Here is a 12,749-nt window from a genome sequence, read left to right on the forward strand (position 1 = left end):
CTCTCTCTCGCTCTCTCTCGCTCTCTCTCGCTCTCTCTCGCTCTCTCGCTCTCTCTTGCTCTCTCGCTCTCTCGCTCTTGCTCTCGCTCTCTGTATGTGTGTTGGGGGATCCTCAATATGTAAACTAGCCTCCAGCTCTCAAAGATTCTCCTACCTCGACCCCAGACTCCAAGAATGCTGGGGTTCCAGGCTTGCGTGCTATGCAGAGTCCATTTATTTCCATGGCCAAGGTAGGCGAGAACATAGTCCAGCTGGGCTAGGGAGAGCCAGAAAGCTAGGACCCTCAAGTCACACCCCAGCCAGGATCTGTCTCACCTTGTTTGGTCCTCCGTGACTCAGTTTCCCCTCACCAAATGGAATGAAGAGGGGAACGGAGGTTTCTGTGAGCCCTGGAGATCATTCTGCTAGGAGAGCTAGGCTAATTAAGCTTCAATTCTCTGTGCTAACACTCTCTGCTGACCACATGCTCTAGTCCCAGCCGCGGTTTGGGAAGTACCCACTAATTTGGTCATTTTTATGAGTGTCTTTACCAGCATTTCATTAAAGCCCAAGGAAAGAGGAGCTGGGTCTCTCTCTCTCTCTCTCTCTCTCTCTCTCTCTCTCTGACAGTATCTCATTATGTAGTCCTGGCTGCCCTAGAACTCTTTATAGTTAAACTAGCCTCAAATTTACAGAGATCCTCCTGCCTCTGCCTCCCAAGTGCTGGGATTAAAGGTGTAGGCCGCCAGCACCCAGCCCTTTCTTTTTAATTGGATCTAGTTGGCCTCAAACTCTGAACTCTTCTGCTTTCAACTCCTGAGTGCTGGGATTACGGAGGTCCACACCATACCCTGTTTATGTGTTGCTGGGGATCAATCCTAGGGCATTATGCCTGTCAGACAAATACTCTACCAACTGAGCTACACTTCAGGCCAGAGTGGGCTAGTTCTTTGGAGAGAGTGGGCTAACCTTATCAGGAGGGATGCCACAAGAAGGCCTTCCCCCAAAACAAGTTAAGATTCAACCACTGATCTCCCGGTCAAGCCTTTTAGCACAATCCTACAAAAGCATGAAGAGGCTCCTAAATCCAAGGCCTCACGGTTAGCCCAATAAGACCCTATCTCAAAAGGAGAAGTAGGAGAAGGACTGACTGTGTGTAGCTCAGTGGTGGAATGCTTGCCCAGTATGTGAGAGGCCTACGTTCCATCCCCAGAACCAGGGCAAGAATGAGAACAAGAATAAGAGATTTCCTGATAAGAGAGATACGCTTTTATTTTTTGGTTTGTTCATTTTGGTTTTTTGAGACAGGGTTTCTCTGTGTAGCCCTGGCTGTCCTGGAACCCACTCTGTAGACCAGGCTGGCCTCCAACTCAGCGATCTCCCAAGTACTGGGATTAAAGGCATGAAGTACCAGCACCTGGTGAGAAATGGATTTTTGATCGTTGTGAGGGGTAAGAAGTGCCGTCCTTGGTAAACAGGGTCTGAACCACTCGTGCGGGAGGCACTTCCTACAAAGTAGAACTGAAAGGTTCGATTGCAGCACCATCTCAGGGTCTGGCTGGAAACAGGAAGGGAGCCCACAGAAACAGGGTGCTCAGCTAGCCTGGGCAGGAGAGTGTTTAGTGTAGGGGGATGGGGAGTGTGTTAAATACAGATTCCTGGGCCCTACTCTGACCGTCTGAGCTGGTTGTTAGGCAAGGCCTATGAGTCTGCATTTCTACCAAGCTCCTAACTGATGTTGAGGCTGACAGCTCATGGGCCACACTTTAAGGAGTCACTGACATGGGCAGCAGTGTGAGTGGCTGCCCACCTATGTTCATGCATGCAGTTCACAACCTACATAACTATACACAGCTGTGTCTCTGCTTTACAGTATGGCTGTTGTGTGCTCCCTCGGGGCAGACACTGAGAATCCTGGTCCAATTCTGGCTCTGACCCAGACCTACTTGTGTGTCATACCTCACAAGGCATCTTCCCTCACAGCATCTACTCTGCAACCCCCATACCAGCTCCTGGACTGTTCCAGCAAGAACAGGTCCTCAAGCCTCTCCTCATCTCACTCCACCTGCCTCCATTCTGTCCATGGCCTGGGGAGATGGCTCAGTGGGTAGAGTGGGGCTTGCTGCACACGCCTGAGGACCTTGAACTCAGATCCCATCACTCACATAAAAGCCAGGTGTGGCAGTGTGCATCTGTCGGTCACACCAGCACTGGAGGACAAAGACAGAAAGATCCTGGGGGCTCGCTGGCCAGGGGTTAATAGAAAGAGCAAGAACCAGGTTCAGTGAAGGACCCTATCTCAAAATATAAGGTAGAGGGTGATTGAAGAAAGAATGTCAACACCAACCTCTGGTCTCCACACACACCAGCACCAGTGAGAACATCCCTACATATGCACCATTACACATGCACAAACATGGACACACACACACACACACTTTTTTTGTCTGTGGCTCACCATAATTCCACCCATCTGCCTCCCATCAAAGAAACAGATATCATGAACACAGATGTAATACTCCAAAGCCTGCTGACTTATGTCTTCCATTTGGTCCTTACTTGCTTTGCTGATGTCTGTCTTCCATTTGGTCCTTATTTTCTTTGCTCGGGAACCAGCCCTCCTTATATCCCTAAAGCCTATGGTATCTCTTCAAGGCCTGCCTCTGGCCTAACCCCCAAAGTCTGCCTCAATTATTCCCTTGACCTTTTGGGTCTTGGCTTTTGGAGATCCACCTTTAAGACTTGAGAGCTAGCCAGTTGTGATGGCACACCTTTAATCCCATTACTCGGAGACAGAGGCAGGTGGATCTCTCTGAGTTCAAGGGCAGCCTGGTCCACATAGAGAGTTCTAGGATGACATGAAAAACTAGGAACTGACTTCTAGAAACACAAACACGTGCAAAACTGTGCCTATAATCTGGGAGGTTCATAGACTTCCATGTCCATGCAAGGGCCTTGTGAAAAACACTCTGCTCATTGGGTTTGGTAGTAAAGGCTATAATCCCAGCAAACACTCAGGAGGCCAAAGCAGAAAGAAGGCAGGTTCCACACTAGACTGGGCTACTTAGAAATACTCTCTAAAACAGGACAAAGCAAAACCAAAATAAACAGTGCTCTCCCAGGCTCCAAGTCACCTCACTAGAGATGAGAATGACCTTCTTGTTTGCCCCCCATAACCACTTTTTAAAAAAAAAGAATTATTTATTTATATATGTGAGTACACTGTGGCTGTCCTCAGAGACACCAGAAGAGGGCCTTAGATCCTATTACAGATGGTTGTGAGCCACCATGTGGTTGCTGGGACTTCAACTCAGAACCCCTGGAAGAGCAGTCAGTGCTCTTAACCACTGAGCCATCTCTCCAACCCCCTATAACCACTTTCTAAGTTCATTTTAAAATACAATTCAAACATTTTTGTGGCTCTTTTCATGATGATAAAAGCTCAATCATTCCTCTGAAAGACAAGGGATATTTCATTACAATTTGTGATGTGTGGCCACAATCACAAGCTATACAGTGTGGGTGAATTGCCAGAATTACAGCTGTCCTTACTCACATAGTTGAGAAATGGCTATGAGAGTCCTGAATCAGGCTGGTGTGAGGTGTGTGTGTGTGTGTGTGTGTGTGTGTGTACTAGAGCTTGGAGATCCCCTGACCCTGGGAATGGGGTATTCAGCCCATTTCAGAATGCCACAGAACATGTGGGTCCAGATGCCTGTGGAACCCAGAGCTGGAACCTGTTGGATGTGGAACTACCCCTCAGCCGCACCCAGGAGCCAGGGGTGACCCTAGCCCCCCTTAAGCCTTGGACGCAGTATGCAGTGTTTGTGCGGGCCATCACATTGACCATCGCTGAGGACAGTCCCCATCAGGGAGCCCAGAGTCCCATTGTCTACCTGCGAACCTTGCCTGCGGGTGAGCTGAAGGCACTAGAATGAGATGCCTAAATCCTAGAGAGGAAGAGGGAAGCACACAGGTGCCAGACAGAGAGGCTGGGGCACCCTGGAGGACAGGACTCCTTTCACACTGAACCTGAGGGTGGGTGGGCTGGGATTGAACTTGTGATCACTGGGTGAACTCAGAGGCCTGTGAAGCATTTAGAATACTGAATGTTGAGCTTCTTTATAATAATATTGTCTTCCCAGGGTCGGGTCCAGGCTCAGGTGGAAGAGTGTTTCCCTACCATAGAAGCCCTATTTTCTGAAACAGAGAAAGGACAGAATGATTTCTAGGGAAGGAAGGCTCTGGAAAAAAAGAGGGTGGGTCCAGAGAGAGACAGAGACACAGAGAGACAGAGAGACAGAGAGACAGAGAGAGGGGGAGGGAGGAGCTCATCACACAGTATTTGGAAGGGTCCCATCCCTGAGCGGCACCCTTTTCGCAATCACAGCACCCACGGTGCCCCAAGATGTCATCTCCACCTCCAACTCCTCTTCGCACCTCCTGGTGCGCTGGAAGCCACCGGTCCAGCGCAATGGAAACATCACCTACTACCTGGTGCTGTGGCAGCGCCTAGCAGAAGACGGTGACCTCTACATCAATGACTACTGCCACCGCGGTGCGCCGTGGGTGCCTCAGGCTTGGGGGGGGGGGTGCTCGGTAGTGGCGGGTGGACCACTGCCTTGACTCCTCTGCATCGTGGCCACAGGTCTGCGGCTGCCCACCAGCAGCCACGACACACGCTTCGACCGTGAAGACCCGGCGCTGGAGGCTGAGCCGGAACAAGGCTGCTGTCCTTGCCAACACTCACCTCCTGGGCAGGCTCTGCCTGCACTGGAGGCGCAAGAGGTCACCTTCCAGAAAAAATTTGAAAACTTTCTACACCATGCCATCACCATCCCCAAGTGCGACCTGGTTGGGAGGGCCTGAGGGGCGGTACCTTGGAGAGGGTGGGACTTAGTGGGAGGGGCCTATTGTGGTGTGGGTCTGGCCTTGGTGTGGGAGGATTTGGAGGCAGGGCGAAGCGATAGAACGCCCCGGAGCTGAGAGGGTCCTCGGCCTCCTCCAGGGCTCCATGGAAAGTGACATCCATCAACAAGAACCCCCAAAGGTGAGCTGGGACAGGTGCGGGGATGGTGGGAGGGGCTCTGAGAACTGGCTTTACGTCTCTGACTCGTCCCATTGCCAGGGATTCGGAGAGGCACCGCCGGGAAGCTGGACTTCTCAGACTAGGGAAAAACAACTCGGATTTTGAGATTCAAGAGGACAAGGTTCCCCGGGAGCGAGCGGTATTGAGCGGCTTGCGGCACTTCACAGAATACAGGATTGACATCCATGCCTGCAACCACGCCGCACACACTGTGGGCTGCAGCGCCGCCACCTTCGTCTTTGCACGCACCATGCCACATAGTAGGTGCCCCCTGACGCCAGTCAGTGCTCTGTAACCAGCAGGTTTGTCCCCCCACTAGTCTCGGAGCCTCGCTCTGTTCACCCTTCCCGGTCCCCATGATTGTGGAACTTCCCCAAACTTCCCAGTTTAGCCTAGGTTTGAACTTGAACAAGAGGAACTGCTTGTGGCCTATTGCCAGATGCCCCCTCCTACAGGAGAGGCCGACGGCATCCCGGGGAAAGTGGCCTGGAAGGCAGCTGGCAAGAGCAGTGTCACCTTGCATTGGCTTGAGCCACCTGACCCCAATGGGCTCATCCTCAAATATGAAATCAAGTACCGACGCCTGGGAGAGGTAGGTACCCAGCCGCCTCTACCCCACCCTGGGTCAGCAACCCCACCCGCTCCCCAGCCTGCTGTCTGTGCTTTCCACAGGAAGCCACAGTGCTTTGTGTGTCCCGTCTTCGATATGCCAAAGTCGGCGGGGTCCACCTGGCTCTGCTGCCCCCTGGAAACTACTCTGCTAAAGTTCGGGCCACCTCATTGGCTGGCAACGGTTCCTGGACTGACGGTGTTACCTTCTACATCACCGGTCTGGGTGAGGCAGACCTGCTTCCCAATCTGAGCTCCACTCAGCATCAGCCCTGCCCATGACCATGCTCCAGCGTTGCCTGAGGAGCAGCTTATATCCTGACCTGTCAATTCTCCCCACCCTCCACCACCAGAGGAAGAGGATACTGGGGGACTGCGCATCTTCCTCACTGTCATCCCTGTGGGGTTCATGCTGCTCGTGACGCTTGCTGCCTTCGGTTTCTTCTACAGCAGGAAGAGGTGGTGACAAGTCACACATTTCCACCCCATTCTCTCCCTGAGCCATCTCATAGGGACAGCACAGTCAGACAGTAATAGTTTAGACAACAGAAAGGACTTCCTTAAAGACAGGAACTCTTTCCCTGGAAGCCATGAAGGAGACATATGTCTTAGCTGGGCTGCCTCTTTTTTAACCTGGAAATGTCTTGTAGCCTGAGGAACTCCTTGGTGTGGGCATGGTGGCGCGGGGGGGGGGGAGTGTTGGTTCCCATGCCCTTAGCTCGAGCAAGTGGGTTCTGCTGTGACAAGAGGAAGACAGGAGCACTAGTATACTCTTGTACAGATGTCATCGCATGCCCCTGGGGTGAGCACAAGAAGGTCCACAGAGAGAGGACCCCCTCTTTCGACCCCTGGTTTTACCTATTCCCAGCCGATTTGATCCCGGGACTAGTATCATGGGGAGCTTGGCAGTGCTCAGGACTCCCCAGAGGTCCTGCTGGCCAGAGCAGTTGTGATCAACAGCATCCTATGGGTTCATTTTCCCCTTGATCCATTGCCTCCTGTTGCAGAAACAGCACGCTGTACACATCCGTGAACCCCGAGTATTTCAGTGCATCCCACAGTAAGTCCAGGGGCACAGGGGGTGTGGGAAAGGAGGTGGGTGCAGGAGAGCAGAGCTCCAGAGAGCCTTCTTGGAGAAGGTGGCCTTGGGAACAGAGCCCTTCAGACAAGAAGTCAGAGGGAGCGAACCCTTGTCTGTGTAAAGCGCACCTGAAATGACATTGTAGCCTTAGTGAAGAAACAGCACTCTAATCTGATGGTCTGGGGGCAACAGCTAGGGAGATGCTCAGCGAGTGAAAGTGTGTACTCTGCAGGCATGAGTGCCTGAGTCTGAATACCCAGCATACATAACATTTGACACCATTATGCATGCCTGCAACCCCAGCCCTGACTGCTGAGACAGGCAAGGGTCCCTCTCATTGTTCCCATCCTCAGCCGTGTCAAAACATGGGGCTTTGTATCTGTGGGAGATTCTGTATCAATGCAGTAACTCAGCAGGTGCACCTGCACATCATTGTGCAACACACACCACCACCACCACCACCACCTCCACCTCCACCACCACCACTACCACCTCCACCTCCACCACCACCACCACTACCACCTCCACCTCCACCACCACCACCACCACCATCACCTCCATCACCTCCACCTCCACCTCTACCACCCCCAACAACAAAAACAAACAAAACTGAAAAGCTGAAGAGGTCATTTGCCAGTAAAATGTTCCCCACAGCAGCTAAGAGCATCAGCTGCTCTTGCATAGGACCTGAGTTCTAGTCCCCAGCACCCACGGGGCTGCTCACAGCTATCTATAGTTCTGGCTCCAAAGATCCTATGCCTTCTTCTGGTCTTGAGGAGTACACATGTGGCACACACACACACACACACACACACACACACACACACATACACACACACACACATGCAGGCAAAACACTCATAATAATAATAATTAAAATGTTTGCTGCACAAGGGTGAGGACCGGAGTTCAGATTGTTTGGATCCCCAGAAACCGTCATAAATGCTACGTGGGTGCACACAGGTAATTCCAGCCTAACAAGATGGAGTCAGGGATCCCCAGAGCAAACTGGTTAGGACTAGGTATATCGGTGAGCTCTGGTTTCGATTAAGAGTCCCTGCCTCAAAGAACAAGGTACAACACACACACACACACACACACACACACGCACACACACACACACACACACACACACACAGAGGAGTACTGCCCTAATTTGAAACTAACAGTTCACTGTTTTCTGTACCAAGGAAACCAGCATAAAACTGGCATAGACGCCTTTGTCCTGCCTTTATCTGAACCTGTAGTTACCAAAATCTTAAGGAATGTAGGATCTTTAGAAAAATAGTCCATTTTTCACATTAAAGTTGGATAGTGGCTTTAAGAAAGGGAAAAATGTCCAGAGGCAGATGAGGGCCTGTGGAGAGATGCACCCCTGCCTTCCAACACACCCCCCTTCTCAGTGTATGTCCCCGACGAGTGGGAGGTGTCTCGGGAGCAGATAGACATCATCCGGGAGTTGGGCCAAGGATCTTTTGGGATGGTCTATGAGGGACTGGCCCGGGGACTTGAGCCTGGAGAGGAGTCTACGCCTGTGGCCCTGAAGACAGTTAATGAGCTGGCCAGTGCTCGGGAACGCGTTGAATTCCTCAAGGAAGCGTCTGTCATGAAGGCATTCAAGTGTCACCATGTGGTAAGAGGGAAATGGTCTGAAATGAGGTCAGGGAATTATCCAGGTCAGGGTTGGGACTGTGGTTAAAATCCTGATAGGATGAGAGCTGAGGTCGTCATGAAAAGGGTATCCAGAGAGTTATTAGGGTCCTGATTGGAATCCAGGTCAGAGGTGAGCAAGTGATGATTATGGTGGTAATCAGATGTGATCAGGGTTAAGAGTCAAGGTCAGGGGAGCTTTAAGGTCAGGATTACACTCGAGTGTGGGTCAGGGTGGGCATCTGAGCTGGGTTATAATTACAGCAGGCTGAGGTTTTGTCCCCATGAATCAAAGAGACGGGAGGGCCTACCACAGAGATCTTTGTCATCTCAGGTTCGTCTCCTGGGTGTGGTGTCTCAGGGCCAGCCAACTCTGGTCATCATGGAGTTAATGACCCGTGGGGACCTCAAGAGCCATCTCCGATCTCTGAGACCTGAGGCAGAGGTTGGAACGAGAAAGACCCTGAGCTGTGTGATGCTGGGGACTTGAGAAGAGCTGGATGCAGTGTGGGTGCGGGGCAGTCCTTCACCAGTCCCTCTCTCCCACCTGTAGAACAATCCCGGCCTCCCGCAGCCTGCACTCTGTGACATGATTCAGATGGCAGGGGAGATTGCAGATGGCATGGCCTACCTTGCTGCCAAGAAGTTTGTGCACCGGGACCTGGCGGCCCGAAACTGCATGGTGTCCCAGGATTTTACTGTCAAAATTGGTGGTACAGTGGGCACCAGGTGGATGAGGGAAGTCTGGAGGTAGAGAGTCTCCCTAAGCTAGCCATAGGAGACCAGGCCTGGCTCACAGGCGTGTCAGGCAAGTCCCCAAGCCCTGTATCTCTGAGAAGGGATGGCCTCCAAGATCCTTTGAGCTCACACATTCCAGAATGTTTAGAGAGAACGTGGAGGTTTGGGGACTGTCTTCCTGGGAAACTAACTTGTAACTTCCATGCCCTGAAACTCTTCCTTCCCAGACTTTGGAATGACTCGGGATGTGTACGAGACAGACTATTATCGCAAGGGTGGGAAGGGGCTACTGCCAGTGCGCTGGATGGCCCCCGAGTCCCTCAAAGATGGAATCTTCACCACTCACTCAGATGTCTGGTAGGGCCTGGTGGGAGCAGAGGGTTGCAGGGATGTGCAGCGGCATCTGGGAAGGGCCTGGAACACTGCCTCACCAGGGACGCTGAGCAGCCTGAAGGGTCCTGGACTCAGGCTGTCCTTCGTGTGCTCCAGGTCCTTCGGTGTAGTACTCTGGGAGATTGTGACCCTGGCTGAACAACCATACCAGGGTCTATCAAATGAGCAGGTGCTGAAATTTGTCATGGATGGTGGAGTTCTAGAGGAGCTGGAGGACTGTCCGATTCAGCTGTGAGTCACCCAACTGTCTGCCCTCCTTCTTCCATCCCTGCACTGTGCTCACCACCCTCCTCCATCCCTGCACTGTGCTCACTACCCTCCTTCATCCCTGCACTGTGCTCACTACCCTCCTTCATCCCTGCACTGTGCTCACTACCCTCCTACATCCCTGCATTGTGCTCACCACCCTCCTTCATCCCTGCACTGTGCTCACTACTCTCCTACATCCCTGCATTGTGCTCACCACCCTCCTCCATCCCTGCACTGTGCTCACCACCCTTGGTTCTGGCCTTCCTCCTCCAAAGCGTCTACATCACTGACTCCCAATTCTTTGTTTGGTTTTGGGTTTGGGGGGCGGTTCAAGACAGGGTTTCTCTGTGCAGCCCCAGCTGTTCTGGAACTCTACAGACCAGGCTGGTCCCAAACTCATAGAGATCCACCTGCCTCTGCCTCCTGTGTCCTGGGATGTGTCCTGGGGCTAAAGGCATGCGCCCCCATAGCTGAGCTGCTCCCAGTTCCTAATTACCTACTTTCCTCACTTTTTCCCCTCTGACCCCTTCCTTCCACCAACTGATCCTGGAGTGTGGGAGGCAGGGGTCCCTTTAACCCCACCTCACCCCACCAGACAGGAGCTGATGAGACTCTGCTGGCAGCATAGTCCACGCCTGCGCCCGACTTTCGTCCACATCCTGGATCGCATACAGGATGAGCTTCGGCCCTCTTTCCGGCTCTGTTCCTTCTACTACAGCCCAGAGTGCCAGCGGGGTCAGGCCTCCTTACTGCCTACTGAGGCAGAGCCTGACTCCCCACCAACCTTAAATGGAGCTTCAGACTATAGTGCCCCAAATGGGGGCCCAGGACACTGAAGAGTCAACCTTTTCCCACCTGACTGGCCTCCCATGGGAGAGAAGGCAGAGCCCAACCTTTATGGTCAGCTGTTCCCCTCTCACCCCGAGTCCCCCTCAGATGGGTCAAGAATTAGCTCACCATTTAACAGAGAGCAGGTGCCAGAAAGAGAGGCATCTGAACTCACAAACGCTAGCCTCACAGACTCACAGAGACAGCGTGTGGGAGAGCATGAGAGGCCGCAGCAGGAGGGACTCTCAGGCCACAGGGCAGGAGTGCCCTGCGCTCAGAGAGAAACACTGGTCAGACTGAGAAACCAAGTCCACGGGAGGCAGGGTCCAGAGACACACGCCTCCAACTTCAGGTGGTCAACAGCTTGAAAGCAAATGAGTGGCCAGAGGCAGGCCTGGAGGTCTATCCACTCATGTTGGGGCCTGGGGACAAGGATTCCTTCTCTCCCTGTGGTCGGCTCCTTCCCTCTGTCCCACATACTAGGGCAAAGCAGGAACCCTAGGACCCTCACTTCTCTCCCCCTGCTCTACCCAGGGACCCCAAGCTTGGTGCTCCTCCTTCCATTGCCTCAAGAGCATCCCTCGATGTGCAGTCTCCCCTTTTCCAGCTGTCCCCTGGATTGCTAGCCCTGGATGCTAGGGCTTCAAGAGCTTTGTCTCCCTCTCTCCCATCTCCCACGTAGCCTCTCCGGGGAAGACTGGAGAAGACTCAATAAATACGGAGGTCTGTTTGTATCTGGTCCCAGGCCACCCATTATCTCTCCATCTACAGTGTTGACACAGGATAGACTTCCTCTCTCTTTCCAAAGGCAGCTATACATGAAAAAAAAAAACTGCTATGAAATATTGCCTCCATAAAGACCCCAGCAGCCAGAATTACCACAACATGACACAGGGCAATCTTGTCATTATGACACCCATGGCCGGTAGTGGCTGAGGCCCCCAGGGGACCTCTTTATCTGGCTTCTCAACAGAACCAGCCTGTCCTCCATCGCTCATCTGCGTTTTGTCCATTGCTGAAGCTGACCAGTGGACAGGCATCACAGGACAGACTTCAGGTGGCCAGAGCATGGAGTGGAGGAGGGGCCCTATTCCTACTAGTGCCCTAGTGGAGGCAGGGACACATGCCAGAGCAGGATCTGTGTCAGGATCCGTGTGATTATTCTGGGAGGCCGGGATCTCCACTTCTGTCTCATATGCCTTTGAAAAGCTCTGCCATTGCACAGGGAGTCAGTCCAGGCTTTTAAGTCAAAGCCAGGGCCTCAAAGCCTTTTAGCACCCTGCACCCAGGCTGATATGGCTGCACCATCATCCACTGTGCAGGCTTGCACATTGCACAGTCCTGTGGCAGCTGGGGAAGCCACAGAACCATCAGGACAGGACCTGATTTGGGGCAGGCGTTGGGCTGTGTGAAGCCATATCTGGTTCCTTAGCTATCCTGTTTCTCTGACTATAGGTCGGCAGGAAGGTGCTGTCGCCCAAACCTTGCCTGTCATTGTGACTAATGCAACCCTGACCCCTAATGGTTGCTACCAGAACTGTAGCCATGGGAAAGTCTGGGTTTGGTGAGCTCGGGGTCCAAGTTCGTGGCCTGGACCTGGAACCTACTCACTCACACAACACATAAATTTGTCTTCGTCGTAGTAATATTAGGATTAGTCCCTCCCACCCAACTCCCAACCTCCGTGCTGGACACACCACGTGTTCAGGATGCCATGACAGCTTGGAAGTGGAGGAGCTACAGGAAGGGTTTGAGAGCCGAAAAACGGATGCTTATCTGCAATTTGGGGCTCCACCTCAGAGTTCTGTTGCCATCCGCGCCCTGAAAAGCAGTGGATTTAACAAGATAGGAAGAAAGCTGATGGTTGGATTCCATTGGGAATTTTCCAATTACGCAAGAGGGTTTGTCTTTTTTTCCCCCCTCAGAGACAACAGATCTGATAGGTTGGCTTTGGAGGGAAGGATAAACATCGACCAGAGAAAGAGAAGTAAACGGGTCTAAAGAGAATAAAAATGCAACTCCGTGGCCCTCTGTACTAGCTTCCAAATTCAGAGAACTTGCAAATAAGTGACCAGCCACTGGCCAGCCAAAAGGTAGCAGAGCTGGAGGAGATGGCGGACCATATGGCACGAC

General features: G+C 52.5%; 1 protein-coding gene across 3 annotated transcripts in view; it reads left to right on the forward strand.

The window, feature by feature from the left end:
- The window catches only part of Insrr (insulin receptor related receptor), a 19,271-nt gene extending 7,916 nt beyond the window's left edge, over positions 1-11,355 (forward strand). The window contains exons 8-22 of one of the 3 annotated variants that reach the window (XM_021195355.1): positions 3,656-3,894; positions 4,370-4,537; positions 4,628-4,823; positions 4,988-5,029; positions 5,108-5,328; positions 5,524-5,660; positions 5,741-5,903; positions 6,031-6,136; positions 6,685-6,737; positions 8,162-8,391; positions 8,743-8,853; positions 8,962-9,121; positions 9,374-9,503; positions 9,636-9,770; positions 10,384-11,355. In XM_021195355.1, coding sequence (XP_021051014.1) covers positions 3,656-3,894; positions 4,370-4,537; positions 4,628-4,823; positions 4,988-5,029; positions 5,108-5,328; positions 5,524-5,660; positions 5,741-5,903; positions 6,031-6,136; positions 6,685-6,737; positions 8,162-8,391; positions 8,743-8,853; positions 8,962-9,121; positions 9,374-9,503; positions 9,636-9,770; positions 10,384-10,624 — 2,332 coding nt within the window. In that variant the 3' untranslated portion in view covers positions 10,625-11,355. The remainder of the gene's footprint in view (positions 1-3,655; positions 3,895-4,369; positions 4,538-4,627; positions 4,824-4,987; positions 5,030-5,107; positions 5,329-5,523; positions 5,661-5,740; positions 5,904-6,030; positions 6,137-6,684; positions 6,738-8,161; positions 8,392-8,742; positions 8,854-8,961; positions 9,122-9,373; positions 9,504-9,635; positions 9,771-10,383) is intronic. The other 2 variants (XM_029537795.1, XM_029537796.1) reach the window with 2 other exon arrangements.
- The last annotated feature ends 1,394 nt before the right edge of the window (positions 11,356-12,749 follow it).

This window comes from Mus pahari, chromosome 4, assembly GCF_900095145.1.
Source record: "Mus pahari chromosome 4, PAHARI_EIJ_v1.1, whole genome shotgun sequence".
In the NCBI taxonomy this organism is placed as follows: Eukaryota; Metazoa; Chordata; class Mammalia; order Rodentia; family Muridae; genus Mus; species Mus pahari.